The sequence below is a fragment of the Myxocyprinus asiaticus genome, chromosome 39 (assembly GCF_019703515.2).
Source record: "Myxocyprinus asiaticus isolate MX2 ecotype Aquarium Trade chromosome 39, UBuf_Myxa_2, whole genome shotgun sequence".
In the NCBI taxonomy this organism is placed as follows: domain Eukaryota; kingdom Metazoa; phylum Chordata; class Actinopteri; order Cypriniformes; family Catostomidae; genus Myxocyprinus; species Myxocyprinus asiaticus.
Genome location: NC_059382.1, coordinates 8,845,713 through 8,863,736, shown reverse-complemented (window position 1 = coordinate 8,863,736; position 18,024 = coordinate 8,845,713). Strand labels below are relative to the sequence as shown.

At 38.1% G+C, this 18,024-nt stretch overlaps 1 protein-coding gene across 1 annotated transcript in view; it reads left to right on the top strand.

Annotated features, from left to right (window-relative positions):
* Nucleotides 1-15,764, top strand: part of LOC127430166 (multiple epidermal growth factor-like domains protein 6) — an 81,123-nt gene extending 65,359 nt beyond the window's left edge. The window contains exons 22-32 of the mRNA XM_051679707.1: nt 201-329; nt 1,040-1,168; nt 3,874-4,005; nt 4,225-4,353; nt 4,957-5,085; nt 7,342-7,470; nt 7,863-7,991; nt 8,098-8,226; nt 8,355-8,480; nt 8,571-8,699; nt 14,473-15,764. Of these exons, the coding sequence (XP_051535667.1) occupies nt 201-329; nt 1,040-1,168; nt 3,874-4,005; nt 4,225-4,353; nt 4,957-5,085; nt 7,342-7,470; nt 7,863-7,991; nt 8,098-8,226; nt 8,355-8,480; nt 8,571-8,699; nt 14,473-14,537 (1,355 nt within the window). The 3' untranslated portion in view covers nt 14,538-15,764. The remainder of the gene's footprint in view (nt 1-200; nt 330-1,039; nt 1,169-3,873; nt 4,006-4,224; nt 4,354-4,956; nt 5,086-7,341; nt 7,471-7,862; nt 7,992-8,097; nt 8,227-8,354; nt 8,481-8,570; nt 8,700-14,472) is intronic.
* The last annotated feature ends 2,260 nt before the right edge of the window (nt 15,765-18,024 follow it).

Below are 18,024 nucleotides of genomic sequence, written 5' to 3'. Positions count from 1 at the left end.
ACATGGGAAAGAAATCGCTAGCCTTTGTGGGCTGTAAAATCCAAAAATGATTAGTGGATTAAGCGTCTTTTTATTTAGGTATTAATGAAACTAGATTTGGCTAGGTATTGAAACAAATGTATTTTGTTCAGACTTTGTTTATGTTTTCTTTTGTTGCTTGTTTAAATATATACATATAATTTATTTAAATTTTTTTATAGCCTGTCTAGCAGGTACATTCGGTCAGAACTGCAGTCAGCCATGTGACTGCCACAATGGAGGTTCATGTGACCCGGTCAGTGGCCAGTGCAGATGTACACCTGGATGGACTGGAACCAACTGCCGACAGAGTGAGTTAATACACAAAGTCAAAAGATATAACTGAATGTTAATAAAATGTATTAATTTCAGTATTTCCTGCAGGTTTCTCATGAAGAAACGTCTGTTGTATCTCAGTCCAAAAAAAAAATTATGAGCCTAAAATTCATTACTGTAATGCAAATAAATAAATATATAAAAAAGAAATAAAATAATACAAATAAATAATAATAAAAAAAATAATGGTCTTAAGAGTAGGCTTCATTGCCTCATATGCAGTTTATAATATATACATACAAACATATATGAGTGTGTGTGTGTGTGTGTTTGTATATATGTGACCTGAATATTTTTTTAAAACATTAGTGAGATTCACCCATAAATTAATACATTATAAACTCAAAGCACGTCCTGTCTCTCTCTCTCTCTCTCTCTCTCTCTCTCTCACTCTCACTCTCACTCTCACACACACACACACACACACACACACACTCAGAGAACAGGGTGCTTTAGTTGGCTGCAGTTAGTAAGATGTAAGTGATTATGGTGATTTATAGTGAGGAGTTTGTAAGCACTGATAGCCACGATTCACATGTCATCACACAAATTACTGTATTCTGTCTCCATTACACACAGGAATGTTCACATGGGTTAATGCAGGCCTCTCACGTGTGTGTGTGTGTATGTATTTGCCATCCATTTTCTCTCTCTCCATCTTGTCTGTGTGTGCTTCTGTGCATAGTTTGCACACCTGGCTGGTACGGTACGAACTGTGAACAGAGATGCATCTGTCCAGCTGGCGTGGCCTGTGATCATGTGACTGGCAGATGTGGGTGCCCAGCAGGGTACACTGGGAACAGCTGTGAGACGAGTAAGAACTTTTTCTCATCCATCTGTCCATTTAAACTTCCATTTATCTCCAGCCTAATCAAAATGAAGTGAACAATGACTAACATACGTTTCTAATTTACAATCAACATTTCATGCCATTCATCATGTTGGAATATGCTGAAAAGACACACACAAACACATGTTTGATTTCCAACCTGGTCTCATAGAATCTCGTTACTATGCCTACATTTTTGCAAAATGATTTTTGTGCCTCGTTGTACGTATCGAAATACTTTTCACCCTGTTCCTCACACAACACCATCTTTTGATATCTAAATGCTTTTACTATAGTATGACTTGAAAGGCGATACATTTTAACGTTTGCATTACATTACCAACTACAGTACATTTACAAACTTGTATGGGCAACATTAAATTGCACAGTAGCTCAACTGATAGAGCGTTGCACTTGCGATGCAAATGACTGCAGTACGAGTCCTGAAGAGCACAAAAGTTGAAATGTGAGCTGAAAGTGTCACAGAAAATGATGTGTTTGCTTCAGCTATTGCGGTTTGTTTTGTTGTTATTGCTTTTAATGACACACTTGGTTAGGTTTAAGGTTTAGAGTAGGGATGTAGATTATGTTGATTTTGTTGAACTTGATAAAGCATTTAACCTTAAAAACCTCATTTTTTTGAGGTTGCTTTTTACTAGTTCATAGTCCAGGAGTGCATTAAGGTAAACGGATTTGTTGTGCTTCCATAACGGAGGGGCTCGAGCACAGGACTAGGCTTGAAATAGAAATACCATTTTTACATTTATAAAGGTAGAGATGGGAGGTGGAGGGATGCCAAAAGAATCATCACCCGTGAAAGGGAAGTAGTCGCTTATATATCCTTTTGATATGACTGAACAAGCTCCTCCTGAACTTGCATTTGGAACTTAATTTAGCGCCACTCAGTGGACATTTCACCTCATATCTGCCGTGATTACATGTAAGGAACTACATAATCGTTTAGCAAAAACATCACCACAGTCATGTAATTTTCATGAGATCAGGCTGTTGATTTCCTGCCATGGTGGGGACTTTCTTTAGGCTTTTATTGCTTTTATACTGAGCAAATCATACTTTCTATCCCCTAACACTACCCACAAAGAAAACCCTCATAGAAACAGTTTGGCATTTTTAAATTTAGTATTCTTGTTTAGTCATTTTCCTCATGGGGACCGTAGGCTTGTTACCATTGTGTAGATGATGTCAGGTTTAACTCTCCTTTTCTCCACAATTTAGGTAAAACCTGACCCCCAAACTCACACACATTCTAATTTTCCTTGTAGTTTTGTATTTTTCAAATGACACACACTAGGTTTCTGCTCCTCACCCCTCTTTCAACACCCCCACCCACCCTCTCTCTCTCTCTCTGTGTGGATGTGAGACATCTGATAAAGGTTACTGCCGAGCTGCCAACTCAAACAGCAGGCTTTGTTTTCGTCTGTGTTAGGAAAAGAACGCTGAAACAAAGCAGACACACACACACACACACACACACACACACACACACGCATACACACACTGCAGTAGACATGGCTAACGACAACAGTCTAATTACTCTCTTTAGTCTGGAGTCGAAGCTTATCTCTTACACATGCTGCTGGGGTGAACGGATGGATATACGCACACATTTTTACACAAGCATGCACATACACAAACTTGTTCTGCACACATAAAAGTGCAATAAGGGTAGGCTGATGGCCCAGGACAAGTTTGAGAGAGTTTTGGGCCAGTTGATGGAACTGCCAGTTGTCCTATCAGGCTGGTGCTGCTTTGTCGCAAATCTTACATTTGTTAATCACATACATGTATTTTTTACATTTACAGTATCTATCTATCTGTCTGTCTGTCTGTCTGTCACTCTTTTATATCTGTCTGTCTGTCTGTCTGTCCTAATAATAATAATATTTCTATTTTACTTTATAGTTTATATTACTATATATATATATATATATATATATATATATATATATATATATATATATATACAATATTTTTTTTGCTAAAAATGACTGTTTATCATATTTGAGGCAACTCTGACAAAATCTGTATTATTAAGCCCTGCATACATTTATATCTGATGTATTTCCACATAATCATGTTTCAGTGTGTGTGAGACATCCATTCAACTACACAAACTGAAGAAATGCATATACTGTATAATAGACTCGTATGTTTTCACACAACCCAAAGGCCTGTCTTCTGTCAGATAGTCTAGACATGTGAAATTGTATGAGCATGAGCTTGTTTGAATGACATTAAATGAAATGTTTAGCCTCACCGTCATATCATATCTTCTTCCTGTCAGAGGCCTGCTACTTATTCAGAAATGGGGCCTGGACATCAGGACTTTTCTATTGAAAACACACACACACACACACGCAAGCATGCACGCATGCACACACACACACACTTGCTCAGCTATCTAAATGGGGACATACCATAGACTTCTATCTATCTATCTATCTATCTATAACCCTAACCCATACCCTAAACCTAACGTAAAACTTTTTTGCATTATTAGAATTTTAAAAATCATTTAATTTATGTATGGACATCCCAAAATGTCCCCAAAGGGAGGTTTTGTCTGATTTAGTCCCAATTTGTCCCCAGACTAAACAAACACACACATTTAAAAATCATCTTTGTATGTACTGCATCATTTTCTCATGCTTGCTCTCTCTCTCTCTCAGTGTGTCCTCTGGGCAGATATGGTGTGAACTGTTCTCAAGTGTGCGCATGTTCTGGAGAACAACAGAGCTGTCACCACGTCACTGGGAAATGCAGCTGTCCACCTGGTTACTATGGCAACCGTTGTCACCTCAGTAAGGCAAATTTAGTAAAATCTTTGACCGAATTGGTTGACTTGATAAAGTTGTTTTTTAGTTCATTCAAACTAATTGATCATCCTATAGTATAAACTGAGCTAACAGACAACTTCTGAAACTAGACTTAACTTTAACATAACTCTTCTGAACACTAACTCAAACCCTTAAAAACATCTTATATTGTTTTAGACTCTGAGCTGTTTCTGCTCCTTATAGGATGTCGAGAGGGCACATACGGGCCATACTGTAAAAAGCGGTGCAGATGTGCCAATGGAGGGCGATGTGACTTCAGGACTGGCTCTTGCCTCTGCCAGCCTGGATACTTGGGACCCAACTGCAGCACCAGTAAGAGATTAAGACTAAATCAGTTAAAGGGATAGTTCACCCAAAAATGAAGATTCTCTCATAATTTACTCACCCTTATGCCATCCCAGATGTGTATGACTTTCTTTCATCTGATGAACACAATTTAAGATTTTCAGAAGAATTTCTCTGCTCTTTTAGTCCATTCAATTCAAGTGAATGGGTGCCAACAATTTTGAAGCTCCAAAAATCACATAAGTCAGCATAAAAGTATTCCATAAGACTCCACTGGTTAAATCAATATCTTCAGATATCCAAAGATAGTCTAGGCTATAAGTGCCTGTATGTTCTGTACAGTATATTTCAGATTCATATTTTGTTAGCGTACACATGTCACAAAGCTTAACTTTTACGTCATTTCCAAATGATTACCAGTCGCCATGGGCTCACAAGTCGGGATTTCGCGTCGCAAAATAAATCTCAACCTTTTGACTTTATAGTCCGCCTTTTACCAAGTGAAGGCAGGGTGAGACTAATTGGATGCAGCTGAAAGGTTAATAATTTACAGAAATGTAAATGAATTTGCAGAAACTCGTAAATGTGAATTACGATATGAATGTAGACATGACCGTCTTTGTGTCTTAGGTTGTCCCTCAGGGCGGTACGGAAAAGACTGTTTTCAGGTGTGTTCATGTGGGGAAGGAGGACAATGCCACCCAGTGACTGGGAGGTGTAACTGCGCCCCTGGTAGAACGGGACGGTCCTGCGAACAAGGTAGAAAATCAACAGTTTGTGCTTTGAATGGTTGTGTTCTGTGTCGCTCTTCCTCATTTTTCCACTTCTTATTTGCTTTGATCTTCACGTATCTTCCCTGTTTTCCCCATCTTTCTGCCTTTCATCTCTATTTATCTTCCAATCTTCTCTCATCCACAAATCTATGTCTGACCTGTGCCAATCAAACAAACATTCACATCTTTATTTTGTTAGAATGTGGAAACTATAAGAGATCTGATGACTTCATAAACAAAACAACACCCCAAAATATCCCCTCTAACAGTCCTGCACATAAAGGGACTATTTACCCTGTTCCTGATTTTCTCCCAGGGCTTATTTACAATATTTAGTTCACAAATTTCTCCAGTTTCCTGCATCAGGGAATGTGATCGCAGCACCCATTTTCCTGAAGAACAGAAGTGAGAGATCAGACTCCTAATCTCCATATTTTATCGCTCATCAGCAGGAACAGAACGGGACTTTCCAGAAGGGTTTTTCTTTGCCTCTTTGAAAATGCTTGCTCGCATTTGTCTATGGCGTGCCACTGCTTACGTTCCCTGTGTTTAATGTTTACAGATGATTATAAGTAGCTGGTTCTCCATGTTCCGTGTCGGCAGAGCTGGCAAGGCAACAAATCAACAAATAAGCATGCGAATCAAAGCGATTGGTTTATTGTTTTCCCAATCTAAATTACCCAGAGAAACATGATTGCTGTTTTACCGCGCTGCCAAATCATAGCCACTTTGCCATCACATAATGATCTAGTACTTAAGTAAACTTGTGTGTGGCTTGTGTGTGTTTGTGCATGTGTGTGTGTGGGTGTTTGTGATAGAGTGAACACATATGTGCCTAGCCTTTTAAATGCATTTTGAGGGATGAGAGAGTAAGCACTAATTGTGGTAATTGAGAAATTCTGTTTATTTGAAAATAATGCTGTCTGAGCCATTGTTGATACTGGAAGTTTCAGTTTGGAGCATAGATATAATGATGAGGTTTTTTTTTTCTTAAGGGAAGGTTTGCTAAATGTTTCTTGTGTTATAATCTGTAACAATGGACACACACCCTGAAATGACAAAAAATAATGCAGGCTTAGTTCACTTGAATCATGAAATAATGTTATCAACTGTACATTTTAGTGATGTATACATGATTTCGTTTTTATGTGAATTATCTTCCCTGGTCAAAAACTGAGGCTCAGGATAAAAGTAAGTAAATTAATAGATAAACAAGTCAGGCTATTTTTATTTATTTTTTTTGACAGAATAAGTATAGTTTCATGCTAAGTATCCACTGGAAATTAAGTGTTGACAGTATAATTTTGTGATGGACTAGGACTAATCAGTGTTTGGTAAACCCGCCTTATGTGGTTTTCCTCTAAATCAAATTGAAGACAGATTTATGCAACATGCTGAAATAGAGAGCATATATGTACAGCCAATATATTTAGCACATTTAGTTTCCACATACTGAAACTAAGTAACATAAATCTCATCTACCCATACATCGATTCATATATGTTTTGATTGTAATTTAGCATCTTTTTTTGTCTGGATAAATGCAATCTTAAAGTGACATTAAAGGAATAGTTCTCCCAAAAATGATCATTCTCTCATAATTTACTCACCCTAATGCCGTCTCAAACTCGTATGACTTACTTTCTTGTGTGGAACACAAACCAAGATATTTACATAGATCTGTGATGTGTTTATATCTATACAATGCAAGTCAGTGTGGTCCAAAACTTTCAAGCTGCAAAAAGGATGTAAAGGCAGCATAAATGTTATAAAGGTAATACATAGGACTTCTGAATACCAAAATGTAACTTCTTTTTCCCTGTAAATCTTGACATCTGCACTCTCTAAGGCATGATCATGTTTTGAAGTGTAATCAAGTTTCAAAACATGATTGCACCTAGGAAACTGCAGCTGTCAAGATTTACAGGGAAAAAGAAGTTAAATTTTGGTCCGTTCTCACCCAAAAACAATCGTATCACATCAGAAGACATGGATTAGCCCACTCAAGTCCTATGGTTTACCTTTATGCTGTCTTTATGTCCTTTTTTGGAGTTTGGAAGTGTTGGACCCCATTGACTTGCATTGTACAGCCAAGCAGACATCACATCTCCATCAAAATATCTTCGTTTGTGTTCAGCGGAAGAAAAAGTTAATTAGGGTGAGTAAATGATGAGAGACTTATCATTTTGGGGTGAACAATTCCTTTTAATTGACATTAAATGCAAAATTGTCCTCCATGCAGTGTGCTCAAGAGGACGCTATGGAGCGCAATGTCGGAGTTTGTGTACGTGTGCGAACGGAGGTGTGTGCGACCCTGCAGATGGGACGTGCAGATGTGGGTTGGGTTGGACTGGGCAACACTGTGAAAGAGGTAAATAAGTCCACAAATACACAGGAGTCAGATATTATACTGTGCTGTCAAAGTTGAGTGTCATTGGTTTGTCTAAATGGTATCAGGGGCTGTTCAGATCAAACAAGTTGTTGAGTTAAAAAATGCAGAGCAATCATGCAGAGCAATGAATGGAACAGAATGCAGGTGTCTCGAGATGCGATTTTTAGACACTGGGTGCTCTTGCGCATGATGCTGAAAAACAGCGAGACGTGCCGCACTGGTCGAAGACTGGTTCAAAAACCAACACAGCCACAAAAATCATTTTCGGTGTGAACGGAATTCAACCCACAGTGGTTGGCATCCTGAAATATCCAGAGTTAAAATGATTGCTTTGTGTAACTGTACATTTAATTAGTGTGTTTATCTCATAGCGTGTATTCCAGGTCACTATGGAGTGAACTGCGAGCAGGAGTGTTTGTGTCAGAACAACGGAACATGTGATCGCTTTACGGGATGCTGCTCCTGCCCGTCTGGATACTACGGCCCCGCCTGCCAACACCGTGAGTGATAAACAGTTGTTGCACTACAAAAACACTCATTAAAGTGTAATAATAATATAAAAGAGAAATCTGATCTTATATCTAATCTAATACTTCCATATGCCAGAGTGTCCTGCTGGCTTTTTTGGCGAACTCTGTGCACAATCATGTAACTGCAGTCAAGGACACCTTTGTGATCACATGACGGGACAGTGCGTGTGTCCTCCAGGTTACCATGGTGAACGTTGTGAAAAAAGTAAGTAATCACTGTTGTAAAACAACAAAAACAAAACATATAGACCTTAAACTGAAAGTCTTGAGTATGTGTGCAGAGAGGACATGAATATGCCGGTTTGATTGTGTCTCTGTCTGTGTGTGTAACAGGTTGTGATGCTGGGCATTATGGCTGTGGTTGTGCTGAACTCTGTGAGTGTGATGGGGCTCCGTGTAATTCTACCACTGGACAGTGTCTATGCCCACCCGGAAAGACTGGAGAACACTGCGAGAAAGGTACACAGTACACACACACACACACACACACACACAAACCTCCTTCACTCCTAAATTCATCCTTCATCTCTCTCTCTCCCTCTCGCTCAGTGTGTGACAGTGGGACTTATGGTCCAGGCTGCTCTTTCTCATGTCAGTGTGCTCATGGAGGCCAGTGTGACCAGCGCACAGGACACTGTTTCTGTCCTCTCACCTGGCTGGGACCCACTTGTGAGGAAGGTAAATGTGTGTGTATATGCATAATGTAAGCTTGTGTTTACTTAGCTATATCTTGGGGACAAAATTGTCAGCTGAAATTGAATTAATGTGATTAAAGCTCTGGGGAAGTCCTCAAAAGTATGTATATATACAGTTGTGCTCAAAAGTTTGCATACCCTGGCAGAAATTGTGAAATTTTGGCATTGATTTTGAACAACTGTCTTTTATTTAAGGATAGTGATTATATGAAGCCATTTATTATCACATAGTTATTTGGCTCCTTTTTAAATCATAATGATAACAGAAACCACCCAAATGGCCCTGATCAAAAGTTTACATACCCTTGAATGTTTGGCCTTGTTACAGACACACAAGGTGACACACACAGGTTTAAATGGCAATTAAAAGTTAATTTCCCACACCTGTGGCTTTTTAAATTGCAATTAAGAGTCTGTATATAAATAGTCAATGAGTTTGTTAGCTCTCACATGGATGCACTGAGCAGGCTAGATACTGAGCCATGGGGAGCAGAAAAGAACTGTCAAAAGACCTGCGTAACAAGGTAATGGAACTTTATAAAGATGGAAAAGGATATACAAATATATCCAAAGCCTTGAAAATGCCAGTCAGTACTGTTCAATCACTTATTAAGAAGTGGAAAATTCAGGGATCTCTTGATACCAAGCCAAGGTCAGGTAGACCAAGAAAGATTTCAGCCACAACTGCCAGAAGAATTGTTTGGGATACAAAGAAAAACCCACAGGTAACCTCAGGAGAAATACAGGCTGTTCTGGAAAAAGATGGTGTGGTTGTTTCAAGAAGCACAATACGACGATACTTGAACAAATATGAGCTGCATGGTCGAGTTGCCAGAAAGAAGCCTTTACTGCGGCAATGCCACAAAAAAGCCCGGTTACAATATGCCGGACAACACCTTGACACGCCTCACAGCTTCTGGCACACTGTAATTTGGAGTGACGAGACCAAAATAGAGCTTTATGGTCACAACCATAAGTGCTATGTTTGGAGAGGGTCAACAAGGCCTATAGTGAAAAGAATACCATCCCCACTATGAATCATGGTGGTGGCTCACTGATGTTTTGAGGGTGTGTGAGCTCTAAAGGCACGGGGAATCTTGTGAAAATTGAAGGCAAGATGAATGCAGCATGTTATCAGAAAATACTGGCAAACAATTTTCATTCTTCTGCACGAAAGCTGCGCATGGGACGCTCTTGGACTTTCCAGCATGACGATGACCCTAAGCACAAGGCCAAGTTGACCCTCCAGTGGTTACAGCAGAAAAATATGAAGGTTCTGGAGTGGCCATTACAGCCTCCTGACCTTAATATCATCGAGCCACTCTGGGGAGATCTCAAACATGTGGTTCGTGCAAGACGACCAAAGACTTTGCATGACCTGGAGACATTTTGCCAAGATGAATGGGCAGCTATACCACCTGCAAGAATTTGGGGCCTCATAGACAACTATTACAAAAGACTGCACGCTGTCATTGATGCTAAAGGGGGCAATACACAGTATTAAGAACTAAGGGTATGGAGACTTTTGAACAGGGGTCATTTAATTTTTTTCTTTGTTGCCATGTTTTGTTTTATGATTGTGCCATTCTGTTATAACCTACAGTTGAATATGAATTCCATAAGAAACAAAAGGTGTTTTGCCTGCTTACTCATGTTTTCTTTCAAAATTGTACATATATTACCAATTCTCCAAGGGTATGCAAAACTTTGAGCACAACTGTATGTGTGTATATATATATATATATATATATATATATATACATTTATTTTTTTTTCACAAAAAATATAAAATGTTATTTTGTTTAGGTGTAGGGTTAAAGTCATTCTAATTACTGTAGCTTTATATAAAAACAACAGAAGGCAATGGAATGTTAAGATTCACTGCTTAGGATAAGATAAAATAGGATTGCACTTTTTATTCCCATGGAGGAAGTTGAGGTGTTACAGCATTAAACATAAACCACAGAATAGGAAATTAAATAAATACAGTACAATACAAATAGAGAGAATAGAAAGCAAATAAAAATAATTGTGTTAGTTTGGGTTCTATCACATTGGTGTGTTGATTAAAACTAGAGCTGTCGTTTTAACACATTAATTTAATGTGATTAATTATATGAAAAATAATGCATTAAAAAAAACAATGAATCATGCCCCCGACCTGTACGTAAATCCTGAAATAAGGAATGTTCCGACCATCAGAGCAATTCAAGCTTGATGCACCACTGTTAAGCAGTAGGGGGCAGTCAGCACAACTCCAGCTGTACAGGTAACAGGCCTTGTAGCACAAACGAGCATAACAGGCAGCACAGTTTTCCAGAGATACGCTGTTGCGCTCAATTGGGCTTTTCACACTGCGCTTAACCCTGGGTTATCTTCATTCTAAACCCTACTTTTAACCATGGGTAAAGCAACGTTTCACACTTGTAATTTTGAAAGGGTGTTAGCACCGCGTCTGAGGGAAACTGGTAAAGTGTAGAAAAATGGTGGCAAATGTGAGTACTGGCTTGATGAAGAGACAGTATTCCATTTTTTCATGGCATATTTCAGAAAACGAAGGACAAACAGAGCTGAATTGCTTGGTGACATTTCCACAAAAAGAGCAGAGCAGCTCCATTGACAGGTTACATGTCTGTCGTGAGCTGTATACATCCAATCATTGTTATCGACACTGCAAATATGAAAATAAGAACGTTAACCCGGAGTTTATGAATGTACAGTGTGAAACATCGTAACATGAATCCCCAGGATATATTATTAATCCAGGGTAAAGAATGAACAGTGTGAAACATGAAACAGGTAACCCAGGATTCCGTTTACCCAGGGTTTAGAATGGCGACGTTAACTGTGGTTAATGATTTCAAGTGTGAAAAGCCCTAATGACAGCTGGACCAAGCACTTCACAGTTTCAAACTAGGTTTAACTTGACACATCATTCTAAACACATAGCGCTTGTTATGACTAGAGGTGCTAAAAACTAGTGAGAAGTGACGCAACCAAAGTGAGACACTCTAAAAGAGTCCGTTTGATGCATGAGTGCATAGACCAACAATTCAAAATAGAGCAGAGGGAAGTACGCCAATAATAGGGTTATGTTCAATGATATATAAAAAAAAATGTTGTATTGTCTAAATGCTTGTCTGTTGCCACAATCTGATGTAATATATTTGAATTATCTGTATTATTCTTATACAGTATTTATAATTATTATATTCTGAATTACCTTTCTTTGAAGACCTTTCTCACTAAATATTGGTATGCAATTGAGATTTATTTGATTAACTGATCGGCGCATCACGTTATAAATTCGATTGATAAATCTTAATTGATTGACAGCCCTAATTAAAACACAGATGTAAATCCCATAATGTCTTTTATAAATAGTGGGATGATTGTTGGTTTTCATCATATACACACAAAGGTCAGCTTGCTCCTATGAGGTAGTGAAACTTAATACACATGAACAAGTTTGGACCAATCGATGAAGAGATTCAATTAAAGGTAAAACAGGCAATTAAATGAGAAACATGAAACCAATCAAATACCACACCTGCTTTGAGTAATGAGCACAAAAGAAGAAAGACAGAAATCCTGGTGTGGATTTTCTGAGTGAGTGTCAGCTTTTTACTTCTTGCCATAAATTGTCTTTATTCCTGTCAGTCACATGACACATAACTGACTGTTTCAGCTCCAAATGCTTATGAAAGCTTGTGTGACAGTATGAGTGTCAGCCTCCGTCTCTCTCTCACTCTCTCTCTCTCTCTTTGTGTGTGATGGACCCCTGAGCTTTTAAGGGCCTCCTGTCAGTCTGCGTAACAGCGCCTTTTTCTGACGGTTATTTTAAGTGAATCACAGCAGGACATTTCACAGTGCGTGTGTGTATGTGTGTTTTCTGAATGCGTATATATACGTTTATGAACGTATGACAGAGTGTGTGTGTCACAGTGGGGTGATTTTAAGTGAACGCCCCCACACCCAGACACACCAGTCCATCCACACAATCTCTAAACCTGCACACCCCTAAAAATATGAATAGTTCTTTTACAGAGTGCCAGGATATATTACAGTCCTCACTTCCTCTAATCATTATACCTTTCTCAGTTTCATTATTGCATTTAAATGATATTAGCTTCAGTCCTGGATGCTGATTGGTCAACATAGCATTCTAAATGGGCTACAATACATGGTATATTAACAGCTATGAAACAAAACACCTGTTCAGCAGCTACTGTGTATATCACTGCACAGCACTCATAGAATTATGGTTCTGAGCTGTTTAAAGGAATAGTTGACCCAAAAATGAAAATTCTCTCATCATATACTCACCTTCATGCCATCCCAGATGCTTATGACTTTTTTCTTCTGCTGAACACAAATGAAGATTTTTAGAAAAATATCTCAGCTCTGTAAGTCTAGACCAGGGGTCGGCAACCTATGGCACGCGTGCCAGCATTGGCACGCGGAGGCGTAATCACTGGCATGCCAGCAACTGCGAGAGAGTAGAAGACTAATTTATTTATATAAATTACGCACCTGCATTCCAGTCTTCATCTTGATGTAATCCTTCCTCATGATCACACAGCGTGTTTTCACAAGCTGAATGGGAGGCTAAAAAAAAAGTTAAAATGTGACGAGACTGCAGTATACCCAACAGACTCATGCAGCGCATGAAAGCCATTCGCGCATCACAAGCTGGCAGCGCTTCACTTTCAGTTAATCGCGTGATAAAACGCGCCCGCTTTGCTTCGGTCAGGCTGCGGGGATGACAGCCTACATTCCGTATTTCATTTGTTTCTTTTTGCTTTCAGAACAACACATGATGTAATAAGGAAACCACCACTATCGGCACAGCCATTGACCAGGAAAATAAAAAATGGCACTCCATGTCAAAAAGGTTGCCGACCCCTGGTCTAGACAATGGATATATCCACTGGAGTTGAATGGATTACTTTTATGCTGCCTTTATTTGCTTTTTTAGCTTCAAAGTTTTGGACCCTATTGACTTGCTTTATATGGACCTACAGAGCTGAGATATTCTTCTAAAATCTTTATTTGCATTCAGCAGCAGAAAGAAAGTCATGCACATCTGGGATGGCATGAGGGTGAGTAAATGATGAGAGAATTTTAATTTTTGTGTGAACTATCCCTTTAAGCTTAGTTTACATGTCAGAGACTACATCTTTTAGCAGAAGGATGGCACTTTATACATTTGCTTAATAAAATAACATTTAACGGAAAATGTGTGTCATTAACATTTATTATAATTAAGTGTTTTATAAAAGCTGTTCATCATGGCCAGCAACACCCTGAGGCTGTGACTGCATTCACAATATATCAAAACCTCGAGAGCCAAATTGCTTAAAGGTGAAGTGTGTCATTTCTGTGCCACTAGTGGCACTGAACAGAATTGTGAAAATAATGACTCTTTTCAAATCCGAAGACTCCCCTTGTTAGCCACTGATCAGTCAAATAGAGAGTCCCACCTCAAACACATGCCATTGGTTACTTGATTGGGATGCTCAAACAAACGGAGCAATGTTTTGATGGCGCACAGTTTTTACACTTTTCGGGGAAATCAACCTATGAATGGTTTACTTATAGTTGTCTCTGCATGTTAAGCTGGTATAGGAAGCATTTTGACATAAAAAATAAAAGAAATACACAAAATAAAAAAACCAACAGCGATACAAATGAAAACAAAATGAGGCAATACCAATGAGACAATAATTAAGTTTCTCTTTCTGTCTTTCTCTCAGGTGCTATGGTAGACCATGTGCTCTCTCGTGTAAAGAAGTGGCGACGGCGTGTTTCACACTCCTAGTCCTGCTACGAGCACACACATACTCCACTAACATCCCACTAGAAGGCGAGTGGCATGGGTGAATGAGTATGTGAGAGGAGATAAGGCTTGTTATTATGGGTTTTTCCCCCAGACAAGCAAGCCACAGAAGAACTAGTACGAAGAAACAATGCTACACAACACAGACACACAAGTGTCCCTTCTAGACACAAAGAAGACCACTAACAGTCTGTCAGTGAATATGTGTATGTTTGTGTCTTTCTAGGCAATCATTCAGTCTGTGTGTGTATTCGTTTGTAAGCAGGTCTGCATGTATGAACATGTCTTTAATGCGATCATCACGCACATTACGGAGGACAAGTTCGACATGACATTAGTGTCATGAGCTCTGTGTGTGTGTATGGTTGTGAGTACACTCTCAATTCCTTACAAAGCAAACATCCCACATCAGTCAGTCAAACCAAACCATGCGATCAGCCAAATGCCCACCATGCCACAAAGCCCAACCAAACTTCTCTATTATAGGATCAGAGTGAAGCTGCAACCGCTCATTTCTATAGTACATACCACAAATACACAGCTAAAGTGCCACTCAAGTGGCCTCCCATCGGAATACCACCACACTCAATCGGCTTTCTTCCGTCCATACATATTATACACAGTCTAAAATTTACCTTGTAAACATACACCAACACTAAAATTAACATTTTTTTTTTTTTTACAAAATTGTCTGTAAAGTACTCTTTTATGGTACTTAACTGTTGTTTTTAAGTCATATGCAGCAGGAATTGGGAATATGTGCTAAAGATATGCTTGTGCTATATACTGTATATTTTATTTAAATGTTGGTTACACTCCATCTGGTTGACTCCTGTGGCTGATGTATTTCCTGTGATGTGATTCCTGTGACAGCATATCCAGCAGACTGTATTAACATGTAAATATTCAGTGTTGTCACCCATCATCGTGCCATTTGAGGTAAATTGTTAAAACTGAGCTGTCCAACAGGATTTAGACAATCCGAAGCTTGTAAACTGAATGAACAGTTCCTCCAAAGATAGAACTGCCAGGTCTTACATGCTAAACAATCCTAATCTATATAAATGACAGTGCTTAGTGTTCAATCAACAGTCTTTTACTGTAGAAAGTGCTGTAAAAAAAGGGTTTTTATTCCTCTGTCTTACCTTTATTTCTCTCAGGATGTTGTCAGACTGATGTACTATCTGGCTGTACAGTGAACATACGTATTGGTGCTAAAAACTTTTGAATATACGTGTTTGTACAGAAAACATCTTGAATAAAGTAATAACATATAATTTAAAGTACTAATACTTCATCATAGAATTTGTACTTTCATTATGCTAATTTAACTCTCAGAGACCCAGCGTAGCGGAATTGCAACGTTTGTTTACAGCAATTAAACAATATTTACAATAACCTATTTTGTATGATTAAAAATGGTATAAACTACACATAACAGTAGCTGAACTGTATTACAGCAGTAGTTTTGGTGGGAAAAAGAATTGCATTAATCATCGCAAAGGAAAATGTGCTAAAAAAAATCAAGATTTTTATAATCAGAGGTCAAGGTGGAAAAAAGAATACGTTAACTTCTATGCTTGGGTCTCTTAGGGTTAAATAAAATTAATGAATTATTACATTAATACAGTAAAATATTAACGCATTGCAGTAATAAGCATCTAATGCGAATCGCCATAGATAATAATAGGAATTACAAAAAACTCAGAGGTAAAACATTCAGATAGATTACGGTAATGAGAATTTTTCTGAAATGTGGGAAATGTGCTTAATTGTTATTAAAAATAATGCAAAAATATAAAACAATCTTGTAACACTTTACAATAAGGTTGTTCTGTATTTGTTAATCAGCTACATTAAAATGACCTAACAATGAGCAATACTTTTACAGCGCTTACAGTGTTAATCATTGTTAATTTCTGCATATACTAATTACGTTAACATTAGTTAATGCATTGTGAACTAACATGAACTAACAATGAACAGTTGCATTTTTATAAATTAATCTTAAAGCTAAACTATGTAACTTTTTTTTTGGTTAAAAAATATCAAAATGTTATTAATGAGAGAGTGCAACAAAAATCCATCTTCCAAACCATATATTTACCCATATACACTTTGATAGACCTATAATAATGATTTATATTTTAGAGCTGCTGGGACTGATTTCGCGGGAAATTGCATACATACGTCATTCGCCCGTGCGTGTTGATGTCATATCCGTACACAGAGAAAATAAGCTCTGGCTACTGTAGCGTGTGTATGGTGTGGGAATAGCATGAAGCTGAAAGTTTGTTGTCACAATGAACGAGAAAAATTTACCATGCAACATTCAAAACCGCAGACCTCCGGCGAATCACCGGTTGTAAAAATGAAGAAACCCTGAACAGAGCAGAGTCTACCAGCAAAAAGGGAAAGTGACAGAGTTCGTAATAAAACCTGAATCAACATCGGCTTGGCTTTTCAGAGGCAGCGACAACTCCGAGAGCTGAAAGAATTTAAAAGTGACCCAGAGATTGCTTTTTCCTTACTCAACAGGTAAGATATTTTATTAACATGGTTTATGCATAATTGTGTAATCACACACACACTCACATCTGTGTGTGTGTGTGTAGTGAAATACAATAATTATACTGTAATCGGTGCAGAACTTTCACTTGCACACGTGTGTATTTTTCTTTATAACGGCAATAATTTATATAAATAAATAAATCCTTTAGTCCTAGGCTTGCCAAGGACATGTGAGTCTTGAAATGATGTTGACCACTGGTTGATAACAATGACAATCTATAAATTGTTATTGTGGTCTATTTGGCCAGAATATCCTGTAGTTACGTTACAACGTTTGACCTTATCAGACTAGCAATCGTTATGTCATATGTTAACAAACGTTGCCTAGCTTTTGTAATGTCATTTATTTCAAAACATCAATGTATCCAATAAGTCAAAACAACAGCATAATATATGGCACTTATCTGCTCAGATGACGGATATCCATCTTTTCCTTTCTTTTGTTATTTTTTGTCCATTCGCTCTGATAAGATGTCCTGTATCCATGTGTACACCGGTGCCTCGAACCACATTCTTCCGGGCAGAGGAGCAGAGCCAAACCACAACCAAAACAAAGTTCTTCCGCAAGACGCATGCAGTTTTATTTTTTAACCGCTAGAGGGCCAAAAGTTACATAGTGTAGCTTTAATCTAGTTAAGATTAAAAAATGCTGTAAAAAATTATAAATTATAGATATATAAATTATTGTGCATTGTAAGTTCATGATACCTAATGCATTTACTTCATGTTAACAAATATAACCTTCTTGTAAAATGTTACCAGAAATTTTAATGGTCCTAAAATAGTCTTCAATTTCTTTATGCGTGATAAAAATGTTTCATTTTATTTATTTTTTCTCTTGATTTTTGGGTGAAATATGACCTGGACATGTTGTTGTGAGATTCACCCTTCTACCTAC